This window comes from Equus quagga, chromosome 8 (genome assembly GCF_021613505.1).
Source record: "Equus quagga isolate Etosha38 chromosome 8, UCLA_HA_Equagga_1.0, whole genome shotgun sequence".
NCBI lineage: Eukaryota > Metazoa > Chordata > Mammalia > Perissodactyla > Equidae > Equus > Equus quagga.
In genome coordinates, this window is record NC_060274.1 from 82,170,762 (window position 1) to 82,185,933 (window position 15,172).

Genomic DNA, 15,172 nt, shown 5'->3' on the forward strand with positions numbered 1-15,172 from the left:
CAGCTCTGCTCCTTACGTGGTGACAAAGGTGAATTACAGCTGGAGGACAGATGTCACAAGTTTACAGCCAAGTAGGAATGAGACGACTCAAATAATTGTAATTTTAGATAGAACAGAATAACGGTCATCAAAGAGAACCTAGAAGCCATGGGATTTTAGAGACAGAAGAACCCAGTTTTAGCTAAGGGGCCCAAACCGAGAAGGTTCTGGATCCATGCAGAGGATGAGATGGGTCCGTTACCAGCAGAGAGGGCTATGGTGGGGAGGACGTTTCCAGCAAGTACCAGTTCAGTATAAGTCGCTGGATATTTAGTTATGATTAAGGGCCCCAACTCACAAGTTTACAATGGCAAGCAAGGAAACTTTCTTTTTTTTAATTGAGTGCCAGCCCCACGGGAGTAAAAATCACACACACACCAATGAAAAGTAACTTAATGATGGGTTTACCTTACCCATGCTTTAAATTAAGAGCATGGACTATAATCTCCAGTATATACAACAGTTCTTGTAAAACACATACTCCCTATCTCAGCTCCATGTCATTGAGTTGAGAAAAACAGGAAAAGAAGGGAAACAAAGAGATAGTAGTAATTACTGGCTACCTGGGACTGGTATCAATTTCTAATTGAGTTATCAGCAGTTAGTCATTAATTGCAACTCTTCAGGCTCAAAAAGCAGTAGAAAGGAGTAGTAACTAATGTCTATCTGTATAGCATCTTAAAATGTATAAAAGTGCTTTTTCTCAATTGATTCCTTAAAATGTGAATTAGAAATATTATCCTTTCATTTCACAGAGGAGGAAACTGAGGGTCAAAGTGGCCCCGGGTCACACAGCAGGTAGGAGGAGGATGGGCCTTTTTATTCAGCTGTTTTTTTTGGACCTGAGCCCTCCTGGCTACGAGGCTTTTGTGGGGCCTTGTGGACTGTGCAAATTATATTACAAGTGAGATAGGCCTTTTTCACTTTCTAAATAGAAATATTATAATATTGAATCCTCCACCTGTCCCTGCCGTGAGATCCTGGTCTCTCCATGCCCCCCCACCCCAAGATAGAATTGCCAACTGCTGTTGCAAGTTGGGTTCTCTGGGAAGGGGACTCTGAGACTGAGTTTAGTGTGCAGGATGTTTATAAGGGAGTACCTCTGGGATCAACAGCTATGCAAGGAAGAACAAGAGAGCAGGAGTGGACAGGAGCAGAAGTCCAGCTGGGATGCAGGCTAACAAGACCAGGAGCTCTGGGGCCGAAGTGGTGTATCACAGTTATCCCACATTGGGCCCAGGAAGCCAGGCCTTTACATGCTCCCTGCTCTTCTCGGGATGTGGGTGCCCTTGGAAGGCGGTGACCTGAGGTGAGGCGGCTCTCGGCCGTTGAGGCATTCCATAGAGGCACAGCTGGAGGCTGTCTGCCCACAGGTCCCCAGCAGGTGCCACAAGTCCTTTCTTGAGGGGGATCTGGGTTGCACAGCTCCATGGACATGGGCATTACACTAACCTGGGAAAAATTGTCATTCGTCACTTCTTATGACGTGTGTTTCTGTTAGCTTTATAATAGGCTCTCAGTAAATGATAGTTAAATGATAGTAGCTGAGAAGGTATTTATTGAATACCTGAGGCTGTGCAGGTTAAAGTGCCTCTCTTCCCCAGGTCTCTGGAATTCAGCCAGCACTTTTCAGTTTGAATCAAGATTCTTGATGGTTGTGCAATCTCCTCTTTCCCCTGTGGCCTCATAGACAGGGTGACCAGATGGGACAGTCTTGGTTTATGCCTGTTGTCCACTTTAATTGTTCATAGCACCCTCTTACCCTCTCAAAAATGGACTCATTTGGATGATAAATTATATAGCCACTTACTCATAGACCCTTGGATTGTCAGAGCTGGAAAGATCCCTCTCGGGAAATCACGTATTCAACCCTGAAGTGACTTGCCCCAGGTCTCACTTTCTGCCTTTCTCTATGTGGCTGAAGAGGAAAAAGAAATACCCACAGGCAGCAGAGAAAGCTTAGATTGCTCCTCTGACCATGACTTTCCTCCCTTGGCTCCTGTCGCTCCTCATGTCTCCGTCTTAAGAGTACTCAGATTTTCTTATGTTTAGAATCTGTCCCCGACCCCAGTCTAGGGCCCTGCCCTTACTGTCTTCACAATCACCACTTGTTTCATAGGTACATTGATGTCTCCAAGATTATAGCCACTAAGGAGCTGCATTTTTAGCCTTTTAGTTAATAAAATATTAAGAAATAAACCCAGAGTAGGTGGGATGTGAGGAAATGAATATGCTCAAATACCACTGATGACAATGTAAGTTAGAACAGCCTTTCTGGAAGGCGGTTTGGCACACCCCACAAAAGAAGTTGGAAACATTGTCAGAACAGTTTCTTTAAAAATCAAAACAAAAACTTCTTGGTGGTGCAGGCAGAATTCAAGGGCAGTTCTTTCAAACTTTCCAGTAAGGAGTTCTGATGTTACATAAAGCTTCCCAATTCTTTTTTCAAAACCAGCATGACGATGGCACCAAGACCTAAAAAAATATGTCAAAGAAATCCAGGAATCACTTCCTTTTTTTCTTTCTTTCTTTTTTTTTTTTTTTTTTGCGAATGAGGCAATTTATTAACCTAGCATCATTTGTTCTAATGCTGCTTGTTGGCAGCTGCCACCTGTCCAGCAATTGTGTCCAGATCTCTCGGGCCCTGAGGTCTCAGTTTGCAGCCTCCATCTTGGTCCTTTTCCACCATTTTCAGCCCCTCCAGGGCTTAGAGGATCCAGCAGGCCACGCTTGGAGCCTCTGCTGAAGTGGCTGGTCATGACACTGTTTCTCTGATGTCCCCCATAGATCTTGGTCACGGAGCCAACCCCAGTGCCAGCCTGGAGGTACAGGTGCCACTCTGTGGAAGCAACTCATGTGTACAACCAGTTCTCATCGTAGGGAGCAGGCTCTTTATGCTTGGCCAGCTTGACAGTGTCCATGCATTCAGGGATTTCAGCTTCCCAGACTTTTTAAGGAAGGCTGCCAGAGCTCTGATGAACTGCTGGTTCACGTCTTTTACAGTAACTCCGGGCATCATGCAGCCTCCACACTGCCAGCCAGGAGAAGAAGCCAAGAATCACTCTTAGGTGTATTCCTACAAAGTATTAAATAAGATATTAGTAAGGTATACAAAAAATATAGATACAAAAAGTATTTTTTTAATGTTTGTATTAGTTATTCATTACTACATAACAAACTGTCCCAAAACTTAATGGCTTAATACAACAAACATTTGTTATCCCACAGTATCTGTGCATCACAAATTCTGGAGTGGCTTAGCTGGGTGGTTCTTATTCAGGGTCTCATGAGGTTGCAATCAAGATGTTGGTTGGGTTGCATTCATCTGAAGGCTTGACTGGGGCTGGAGGATCCACTTCCAAGATAGATCACTCACATGGCTGTTGGCAGGAGGCCTCAGTTCTTTGCCAAGTAGGCCTCACCATACAGAGCTTGAATGTCCTTAAAACATGAGCACTGGCTTTCACCAGAGCAAGTGATCAAAGAGAGAGCAAGGAGGAAGCCACAGTGCTATACCATTACTTCCATCTTATTCTGTTAGGAGCAGTTCACTAAGTCCAGCTCCTCCGCAAGGGGAGGAGAATTAAGCTTTACCTCTTGAAGAAAAGTGTCAAATAAGCTATGGACATACTAAATAACCTTAATGTTCAATATCCATTTCTACTTTTTGAAAATACCCTTCAAGAAAAACAGATCGATCTTCCTACTACCAAATCCTCAAATATATTCTTGTTCCACTTTCTACTCCTTATCTTGAAATGAATACTTTATTTTTCCTTCTTTCAGACTTCATCCTGCCACTTGTACTTTGGAGTCTGTTACCTTCTGAAGGACGTTGCTTTGCATTTATCCCATCTCCTAAATCATTGCCTTACAAACATACTCTAGTATCTCATCTTCAAAACAGAACACTACTCTGACGCATTTCTCCACTCACTTGATAGCCAGATTCTTGAAAGAATCGTCTATACGTTCTTTCCAATTTGTTGTCCCCCATTTACTCTTCAACATGGTATTGTTTGGCTTCTACCCTAATTGATTTTTCGAAGGTCACCAACAGCTTTTTTCATTGCCAAATCCAATGGATACTTTTTTGTCCTTACCTCATACAGCCTCTAAACAGCATTCTACACAATCAACCACTCCATTCTTCTTGAAATACTTTTCGATTCTAAGACATTGCGCTCTCCTGGCTTCCCCCATACCTCACTTCCTGTCCTCCTCAGTCTCTTTGCTGGCCTCTCTGCTTGACCTGCATGCTGCACTCCCTCAAGACAAGGTGCTGAGTCCCTTCTTGCTTTGTACTCTCTTGCTGGAATCTTATTAGTTCCTGTAGATTTCTTCTTATGTTGATGTGTTCCCAATTTATACCTTCAGTTCAAAGGCTCTAAATTTCAGATTCTCGTCACCAGTGTAATGCATATTTCTACTTGAGTTTTCATATCTCAAATTTAACATATCCAAAATGGAAGAACTCTGTTTCCCCTTTAGACTGTTCTCTCCAGAACTATGCACAGGTTATTCAAACCAGAAATCTAGGAGTCGTTCTTACTTCTTCCCTTTCCTCTACCTCCCATTTGCAGTCCATCAAGAAGCCCTGTCTGTTCTTCTTCCACAGTTATCATGGATTCTTCCACTTCTCTATCTGCTACCACCACCTTTTCCAGACTGTCATCTACTCTCACTTAAATTATGCCAATGGTTTCCTAACTGGTCTCGCCACTTCCACTGTTGCATTTCTGCAGACTGGTGGGGAGGAGGTGAGTAAAAAAAATGATCTTATGCTGCTACCGATCAATAAGAAGAAGACTAACCAATAGAAAAATGGACAAAGGAGACACAGAATTCACAGAAAAGGAAATACAAATGCTTTTAAACTTGTGAAAAATGTTCAATCTCACTCATAATAAGAGAAATGTAACTTAAAATTACATTGAGATAACCAGTTTTCATCTATCAAATTGGCACTTTTATCCATTGTTAGGAATTTAAATTACCACATTCTGTTGGGTAGAATCCATCAAATAAAAAATGTACATATCTATTGACCCAGCATAAAGTCTAGGAATTTATTCTACTTGCACATGTGTGTAAAGAAGTATGTATGAGGACGTTTTAATATTGCAGGTTATAAGAAAAGATTAGAAACAACTAAATATCCATCAAGAAGCTAATTAAATATGTTATGGTAACAGGCAAATGAGTACACTGTTTGGATATTCTCTGTGCCTTGCACACAACCCTTTCTATTTCTTTAGATCTCAGCTAAAATATCACCTCCCCTGAGAGGCCTTCCCTAACCACTCTTTCTAAATTAGCTCCCCTCTTTCTTCTCTCTTTCACTTGCCGTAACTTGCAGTTTTGTTAGTTCACTTGTATTTTTGGCTCCTGCTCCCTTTGGGATAGAAGCTCTGAAGGGGCAGTCAGAATGTATTTTTCACTATTGTATCCACAGCATCTAGTGTAGTTTTTGGCACTCAGTATGTATTGATTGAATGAATGACTAAAAAAATGATTGACTTGAATCTCAAGTAAAAGTCCACGTCATCCTCATTGGTGAAACATTAAAAGCATTCCTATTAAATTCATGAGCAAGATAAGAATGTCAGGTGTGATGATGTGATTTAAATATATGTTTGGTCTACCTCTCCCATTCTGACCTAGGGCTGCCAAAACTCTTGGAATTTCCTAAGCATTAAGAGGAATGGGAGCATCTTTTGTTAGAATATTTGTCCTTTGTCTTCAGTTCCGGAAATAGCTCCAGAGCCAGAAAGGTAAAAGGAGTGTCTTGTTATTCATAACGATCCCCTTTCAACCACACCTGATCTGTGTTAATGAGATGACTTTTCAAAAGCCCTTAAGGATGGAGGTTGGTTGCCAAGGAAACCAACCTTGTAATTAGAAGGTTACAACTGTCAGCCCCAGCTCCCAGACCTCTGAGGAAGCCAAGCCACTGGAGATTGAGTTGAGCCATTAATGGCTGGTGAGTTAATCAGTCATGCCAATGTATGAAGCTTCCATAAAAACCCAGGACTGGGTTCGGAGAGCTTCCAGGTTGGTGAACACATGGAGGTACTAGAAGAGGTGCTGGAAGAGTGCCATGCCTACAGAGGGCATGGAAGCCCCATTCCCCTTCCCACATACCTTGCTCTGTGCATCCGGTTGTTCCTGAATTGTAGCTTTTTATAATAAAATGGTAATCTAGTACGTAAAATGTTTTCCTGAGATCTGTGAGCCGCTCTAGCAAATTATTCAAGGAGGGGGTTGTGGGAACCTTCGATTTATAGCCAGTTGGCGGAAGCATGGGTGACATACTGGACTTGCCATTGGCATCTGAAGGGGGGCGGTCTTTTGAGGCTGAACCCTTAACCTGTGGGACATGATGCTATCTCCAAGTAGATAGTGTCAGAATTGAGTTAAATTACAGGACACCAAACTGGTGTCGCAGAATTGCTTGGTGTATGGGAGACCCACACATCTGGTGTCAGAAGTGAAGTAGTGCTGTAGTAGCATATTGAGAGTAGAGGAGACACATAGACAGTGTTTTCCTTTATACCAGGTATCACCATTATTATTGAACATTTTTCTGGAAATACAACCAAAGCAATTAGACAAGAAAATGAAATATGAAATTTAAATGTTGGGAGGGCAGTTGTTAGTGCCTTCAAGTGGATTCCAACTCCTAGTGATCCTGTGTACAGCAGGGTAGAACCTGTAACCATGGGCCCATTTAGCCAGTGCAAACAGGCCCCATCTCTTATCAACAGAGTGATTTACAAATTGTCTTTCAGAAAATTTGCAAGGTCACGTAGCCAGAGCATGCACAGAAGAAGAAATCTTGACCTGAAATGACCACAGAACCAAAGATAATCCTCCCTATAGAACCAAAGGACCGGGATGACCAGAGCTTAAAAGTCAGACTCTTATCAAAAGCAAGGGGTCTGTCATTCAGGAAGATCTGGTATTAAAATTCCTTCCCCACCTTACCATAAATGCTTGAAGCCCACCAATCAAAACCTGTCCTGCCAGCATTTCCACGTGCCAGCCTGTTCTCCCTAACCTCTTAAGTTTGCCCCAAATCCCGAATTGGGGGGACAGGTCTGAGGGCACACACCTGCTGTCTCCCTGCAGATTGATCTCACAGAATAAAGCTGATTTCTCTTCCTGAAAGCTGATGCCGTAATTAACTGGCTTGTTTATGCACATCTGGTAGGAGAACCCCATTTTTGTCTTTTTGCGCCATCCTCTCACCTTGGTGATATATCAGACAATGCTCTGCTGCCATTCACAGGGTTTTTATGGCCAGTTTTTTCAGAAGTTGGTGGGTGACCAGGTCCTTCTTCCTAGTCTGTCTTGGTCTGGAAGCTCCGCTAAAACCTGTCCACCATGTGTGACCCTCCTGGTATTTGAAATACCGGTAGCATAGCTTTCAGCATCACAGCAACTCAGCCACCATAGTATGGCAGCCACCATACTATGACAACCGACAGACAGTGGTGTGGTTCCCTGACTGGGAAATGAACCTGGGCCACAGTGGTGAGAGTTCCAAGTCTTAACCACTAGACCACCGGGGCCGGCTGGAAAGGAAGAGGTGAAAATAATTATTAAAGCAATTGATACAACTATACATAGTTGTATACACTTTGGGGGAAAAGTACAGATTGACAGAAAATTTAATGGAAGAATAGTTCTGAGTAAACCCATTGCTGCTGCTTTGGCCAAAGTGATTTTGCTATGTAGAGATTTTTAGGGTAACTTTTTAGATATAATTCCAAATTAAAAAAAGAAAGTTGCAAGAATAGTATATTTTCTTTACTCAGATTTACCTATTTACATTTTATCCCATTTGACTTATCTATATTTATAATCATATTTATCTCTAAATATGTATAATTCTTTTTGTTCTGAAACATTTGAGTGAATTGAAGCCATTGTGTCCTTTGATACCCAAATACCTGAGTGTATATTTCCTAACAACAATGATTTTTTTTCTATAACCAATTATCAAAATCAGGATATTTAACATGAATCTGAGACTATTATCTACGCTACTATCCATATTCAAATTTTATCTGTTGCCCCAGTGATGTTCTATATAACTCCTTTTTCCTCTGGGTCAGCATCTAACCTGAGATCACACATTGTATTTAGTTATCAAACGTCTTAGTCACCTTTAATCTGGAAAAGTTCCTCTGTCTTGGTATTTCTTGACCTTTAGATTTTGGAAGAGTATCAATCAGTTATTTTGTAAAATGATCCCCAATTTTTATTTGTCTGATCTTTCCTCATGATGACATTGAGATTATGAATTTTTGGCAAGAATACCACAGAAGTGGTAATGTGTCCTTCTCCATTTCATATCAGGAGGCACCTGACAATGGTTTATCTCCACATTGTGATGACAGATCAGACCACATGGTTTAGATGGTGTTTGCCAGGTTTCTCCTGTAGTGTTGTTATTTTTCTTTTTGTAATTAAAAAGTAATCTGTGGGATGATACTTTGAGACTATTTAAATATCTTGTTTCTCATCAAGCTTTTACTCCCTAGTTCTAGCACACATGGATGATTTTCTAACTCCACCATTCTCCTTCTATATTTATTAGTTGCATTCTACTGTAAGGAAGAGATTTCCTTTTTCCTTCGTTTACTTGTTTGTATTCAAAATGGACTGACTGATTCTTTCATTTTAACTCATTTTACTTAATTAGTTATGATCCATTATTATATGATAGGATTTTTAACCTAATTTCTGCTGCTTGCAATGTGAGTTGTGGTCATATACAATCTCTGCCTTCATTTCTTTCTTCTTGAGTTTTTAGGCAGGCCATCTTACATACTTTTGTTACAAATTCTTATACATTCTAAAAGTTTTCCCCACAAAAAGCCTTCCCAGACTAAAGTTTACTTGATTGGTTTCCTTATGGGCTTGATCTAGTCTTGTATTAGCCAGCTGTTCGCTCTGTTATTGTTTATTTATGTAAACATTATAGATAACATACTCTTGTGTTTGCAAGTTCATGTGTGTGTCCATGTGTGTGAGTTGTGTTAACTCACATATTACAGATTGAGGGGACCTTGCTTCATGGTTCTAAAGTAGATCGTGTGATTTAGAAATTAGAAGCAACTATGCTCACCAACAGCAAATTTGTAAACAAAATTAGCTGTCTCAGGAATCCAGAATTTTAAAATCTGACTTCAGGTTTAACAAAAGAAATATTGCCTTGGCAAAGAATAGAGCTGAAAGAGTAATGACCAGTCACCTTTTTCTTCTTTCCCCAAATTTAGATAGGAATGAATCAGCATTGTAGCCGGAATCCTACCTATAGGAAAGAGCAAGACTATGGCATCTCACCCGTTAGAAGTCAGATCCCTATCAAAGTCTTAGGATGTTGTGTCCAGGAGTTCATCTATTCAACAAATATCTATTAAGGATCTACTTACTATGTGTCAAGCTCTGGGGTGAGCAGTGGGCATATAGCAGGAACCAAGCAGACAGAGTCCCTGCCCTCAAGAAACTAGCATTCCAGTGGGATAGATAGACAACAAATATATCAGCTGGTGCTAAGTGCTGTGGAAAAGAATAAAGGAAGATAAGGGAGTTAGATATTGATCTGAGAGGTGCTTTTTTTCCTTTCTTTTTTTTTAATAGGTAGTGAGCTTAAGAAAGAAAAGTGAGACGGTAATATTTAAATAGGGACCTGAAGGAAGCCACAGGGTAGGGGTGGGAGGGAGGTGAGCAGAGGGAGAACCTTACAAGCAGAAAGAATAGCAAATACTGGTCAGAAGGTGGGAGAGTGTTTGTTGTGTCTGAGGCTGAGCCTTGGGGCATTGCCATGTTTAGAGATGATAAAGATGAAGAATCAGCAAACGAGAAGTAGTCAGTGAGGTAGGAGAATAGAGAAAAGGTCCGTGGATGCCAGGTGAAGAACCTGTTTCCAGGAGGAGGGAGTAACTAAATGAACTGTTGCCGATAGGTCGAGTCAGATGAGGATGGAGAATTGTCCAACTTGGGGGATCCTGATGAGCTGTGTCAGTGGAGTGGTAGGGACAAAGTCTTCATTGGAATAGGTTCAAGAGAGAATACATTGAGTCTAGATGACTCTTGGAGGATTATGTTCTAAAAGAGAGCAGAAAAATGGGCTGGGACCTAAAGACTAATATGGGACCAAGGGAGGGATTTTCAAAGACAGGTGGTGATATTGTATGTCAGTAGGCTGAAGGAATTATCCAATATACAGGGAACAACTGTTGATGCAGAAAAGAGAGGAGAGTAGCAGGAGCAGTATCCTTGAGCACACAGCAGTAGTGTGCAGGGACTGATTGAGGTAGGACCAAGACTGACCTCCACAGCGTCGGGAGGGAGCCTGCATATATCCTACAGTCAGGTACAGTGAACAGAGAAGCAGGTAAAACCAAGCAGGCCACCAGCACATCAGCTTCCTTTTTCTGCTCTTGCTTTGATTTCTCTCCTTGCTTCTGGCATCTGTAGATTTCTATTTCTTTGACCTTCATTTTTTTTTTTTAAGGTTAACATTTCTGTGGTTTAGAGTGGTGGGAAGTGGTGCTGTCCTTGAGTTAGTCCAATGTGCTTTGTTGCTGGAAGAGAGAAATTAAAAATAGATCCTTTGAGAGAGTTTCAGAAGCCTTGATGTTACCTTAGAGGGGAAAAAAATCATACAGAGAGCTTTTAATATCATAATTGAAAGTATCAGTATTACAGTGTATGCTAAATTGTAACTATTTGAATGTTTAGATGAATTCTCTAGCCTTTTAATTATTTAAGTCTCCTCAGTTAAAGGAAATTAAAAAGTAGAAGGACTCATCTAGGTAAATAAGCAGAGTTGAAAATATCTGGAGATGTTAGTTTAAGCTTTGTTGTTAACTTTATTTTTTCAAAATAAAAATATATTCACCTTTTTCCTGATTGTAAAAGAAATAAGTTTGTTGTAAAATATTCAAACACTACAGAAATGTATGAAGGGAAGTCAGCTCTTTTTACCCACCCTCCCCCAACCCATCCCACCTTTCAGAGACAACCACAATTAATACTTTGTAATAATACTCTCCAGATTTTTCTATGTATATTTGATTAGTATTTGCTTCCAACTTAGCTGTTTGATCAAATTTGCAAATATTTTAAACTTAGGGGCTTTATAAAGGCATCTAATTTGAATTATGCCGATTAGAACAGCTTGCCTCAGAGTGAGGTCTTAAGAAGGACGGGACACAAAACTGACCTTTGTTTCAGAATTAAATGTTTCTTTGATATTGAAATAATGAAACACCAGTCTTAACTTTTGACTTACGGGTTGTCATGATCACTGAGCAGTAAGTACAAGGCAGTTTTAAAAACTGTTTGACTTATTTGATGAAACATGGATTTCAACTTAGCATATTTTGGGGTATTTTTATAGGAAAATGAGGTACTAAGAGAGAGGCATGAAGCTGTGGATCACAGTTCTCAGCATGAGGAAAATGAGCAAAGAGTGTCAGCCCAGGAGGATAAATCACTACAGCAGAAGAATGAAGATGAAAATAAAACAGCAGATAAACCTGACTGGGAGGCAGAAAAGACCACTGAATCTAGAAATGAGGTGAGCATGTCAGAATATCCCAGCCTTACTAACATTTTGGCTTTAAGGTAGATTTTATGACCTTGACAGTTTGTGTTGCGAATGAATTTTGCATATAAGTGTACTCTACTATAAGCAAATCTGACATATGAAAATACATATTTTTTTACATTGCAGGAGTGGTTATTTGATTTACAAAGGAGTCAGCCCGTAGAATTAGTGTTTTTCTGGTTAAACTCACCTCCAGGAAGTTGCTAGCAGGTTTTGTTAGTTGTGTTTGCCATGGCAAGGGACAAAGAGATGGCTGGCACCCTGAACTCAGGAATCCTCAACCAGCCACCTGCAGAGGCAGCCAGGCTGGCTAAGTCTGGGAGAGCGAGCCAGAGGACTCTACAGGCAAATCACCCTCTATACCAGCTGGGGCTTGGGCTCAAATCCTTGCTTAGTCTCCTGGTGGGCCTTGCTGAATGGGCATCCAGGAGCCCATTTTGTACCTCTGGCCGGGCTCAGTGGGACAGCCTCCTTGGCTCTTCTATGTCTAACCACACTCTTATCAGTGAGAGAGGTATCAAAAGATGAACTCCAAGAGCCAGGCTGAAGGGATGGATTCTTCTTGCAGCCTGTGCTTCCCCGTTTCTTTTATTTAGGCCATACTCTGGTTTCTACTCAGCCCTGCTGAGGTCCCAGCCCACAAGCCTGGCAAACGGATGCTCCGAAGACAAGCTGGAGGCTCCACAGACCTTTAACCAGGAGGAGTTTGGGGCTGTGCCTTGAATACCCTTGGAGGATGGAGAGTACCATGGCTTGGCCCTTCTCAGACAACCCATCATCACTGTACCCTTGACATGTAATATTACATCGAACAATATGTGATCGATGGAGTGAAATCAGAAAACTGCTCTACTCTCTTTGCCCACCCACCATTTCTCACCCCTTCTAGCCTGTTCTGACCTGTTGTAGGGGAACTCGTTCTTCCCTACATCTTGGGTGAGATCTCGGGCAGGCCTTGTAACTTCTAGGTAATCATATTAAAATCTCCCTGGTCATCTCAGTACAGCAATTGGTCAATATAATCTAGTGTAATTCTCAAAAACTCTGAACTGAAATTCACCTTCTCCCCTCCTCCTGTCTCACCTGCTGCAGCAGCCTCGAAGCTTAGCTTAAGTGGAAAAGGGGGTGTGTGTGTCTTATTTCTCTATTTCCCCAAGTCTTCATCCCTTGCTTAGTAGGCTATCTTCTCTGGGGCTGAGGGTGTGGTGGGTGGTAAGGGTTCAGGAAAGGTGTTACTTGACTGGCACCAATCACACTGGTTTCCCTTGACTGTAGGATGTATTTAAAACTACTTTTGTCAGATGGGCACTTTGATTTCATAGGTTCTGTGGACACCCCTGTCCCCACAGCTGGGAGTCCTTCATCGGCCCTTCTCTTGACAGGGATAAATAAATGGCACCTCTACCTCCAGCTGGCCTTTAGGAGTCCTTCTTGCATTTTCCGTGGCATATACCTCCCCTCTCTAGGTCGCCCTCTCAACCACATGCTGGTTCCCCAGCAGCTGGTCCTGGAAACCTGCCCTTCTCCCCCTTTGTCAGTCTAGTCACTTCCCTCACTGCAGCCCTTGTCTGGCCTCTCGGCCTGTTATATTCCTCAGGCAAGCTCTGCCTCATCTACTGTGTTCCCCAAACTGCAGAGAACACACACCATGTTTCTAAGTGGTCTCTTTGAGTCCCTTTTTGCTAGTCTTCAGGTAAGAGGGGTGGGGAGCTCACTCCAAGAAAACCTCCTATTTCCACTCCCTAGCCTCTGAGGCTTCAACCCTTTTATAACCTTCAGTTGAATGAGGGTCCCATTGCAGCCTCTCATTCCCCTTTGATATGCAGAAGTGTCTGCACCTGCCATGCTTTCGCCCACTGGTATTCTCCCTAGGCCTTGGCTTTCCTCATAATTCATGGATCCTTGGTGTGGCTTTACCCCTGCCCTCCTCTCCCACCTCCCACACACACATTATTGCTTCAGTGCCAGTGGACTTTTATATTAACAAAATACTGGAAGAACCATATTTATTTTGAAGGAGACGTTTCAGCCCACTTTCCTGAGTACCTCACAGTCATCTTTTTTGAGGGAGAGTTTTTATCACAGTCTGCCACTTCAGTGTATACAGATTTATGCTATTGGTTCATTTTTCTCCTGGGTGTGTCTTTGCCTTTACTCCCTCACTGGGCTTCCCAAAAAAGCAGGAACTGTGTTTTCTACTTCTTTGAATTACTTGGTAATTCAAATTAGTTGGTAACTGACTGACTGTTAGACACATAGTAGGCACTCATTAAATACTAATGAAGAGATAAAGTAGGGAGCTTCCTTGGAGAATTTAAAATATAATTTGAATTAGGACAAACATCAGTTTGGACAAAACTTTCCGGAAACACATTAATCACTCAAAGCAAGGCATTTGTGCCTTAATTCTTAATGATAAGGCTCGGCTCCTCATTTGTACCTCCACATTCCTGGCCTGTGTCAGTCTTGTTTAGTTAGCATTTACACCACATCTTGGTGTACTGCAAATTACACATTTCTTATAGGAGCTTCTGACACTATCTGTCTACTCTTTCATGGAGCTGTAGTGCTCTTACAGGTTGCTGAAATAAAGCAGAAATGGGTTGTTTGTGATTAATCACTGGCATTTATTTCCATTCTTTGGGTGATTACCATGGAAGAATACCTAGGACGAATGGCATAATTTGCTCCTTAACAGTGACTTCTCTCTAGCCCCATTGGAGTCCTAGACACAGACTGCCAGCTATTAATGAAGAACAAATACACAGTATATGTAGGTTAACTGGTCTGAAGACATTTTGTTCTCACTAAAGACAAGTTGAGTTTATATTAATGTTTGATCTTATTAAAAGTATGTCTTATAAAGTTAAATGTGTGCCCACCATCCTAGTGATCTCTGCTCAAAATGCAATGAATTCTCGACCCAAAATAGAAAACTATGTTCATATTTTATGTGAAGACTTAGGAAGGGGAGAATTATGAGAGTCTGACTTAAGAAAAAAGAAGAGGACTGACTATTTCCTGGCAATTTACATTGAACTTGAAGTATGGAATATGTTTCATGGATTAACTGTAAGAATGGCTTAATTGTCCATTTTTGTGCAGGATCTGTTCCTAGCTGAGCAGAAAAAATTAAGCAATTAGATTTAGAAATGGATTAACCAAGTTCTTTGAAACCAAATGTCTCAAAATTGTTCTGAATAATTAAGTGTGGTAGACAGAAGAACTCTGTTGGCACAATGACTTCAAACAGAATGCTGTCCACAGTTAAGGCCCTCAAATAGAAGGCACATGCTGATGATTTTCTGAAGATACATGAATGAGGGGATTCTTTTTTTCAGCAGAGGTGAGGGCAGGTTTAAGGGAAACACCAAGGAATAGGAAGCTCTCAGCAACTAGCAACAACATGAAACCATTACCACCATCAGGGCATAAGGCGACTTGGGGAGAAATAGAGCTCAGAGAAAGATGGCATTGATGAGACACTCAGCAGAAGCTGTTGTCTCT

General features: G+C 41.5%; 1 protein-coding gene and 1 long non-coding RNA gene across 2 annotated transcripts in view; one reads left to right on the plus strand and one right to left on the minus strand.

Moving 5' to 3' along the window:
* The window catches only part of NFE2L3 (NFE2 like bZIP transcription factor 3), a 30,362-nt gene that overhangs the window by 10,138 nt on the left and 5,052 nt on the right, over nt 1-15,172 (plus strand). Inside the window, exon 2 of the mRNA XM_046670541.1 lies at nt 11,456-11,635. Coding sequence (XP_046526497.1) covers nt 11,456-11,635 — 180 coding nt within the window. The remainder of the gene's footprint in view (nt 1-11,455; nt 11,636-15,172) is intronic.
* Nucleotides 7,369-11,445, minus strand: LOC124244153 (uncharacterized). Its single transcript, XR_006889897.1, has 3 exons — nt 10,384-11,445; nt 9,483-9,609; nt 7,369-7,616 (listed from the first exon to the last, which is right to left on the minus strand). It is a non-coding gene; the product is annotated as an uncharacterized LOC124244153 (long non-coding RNA).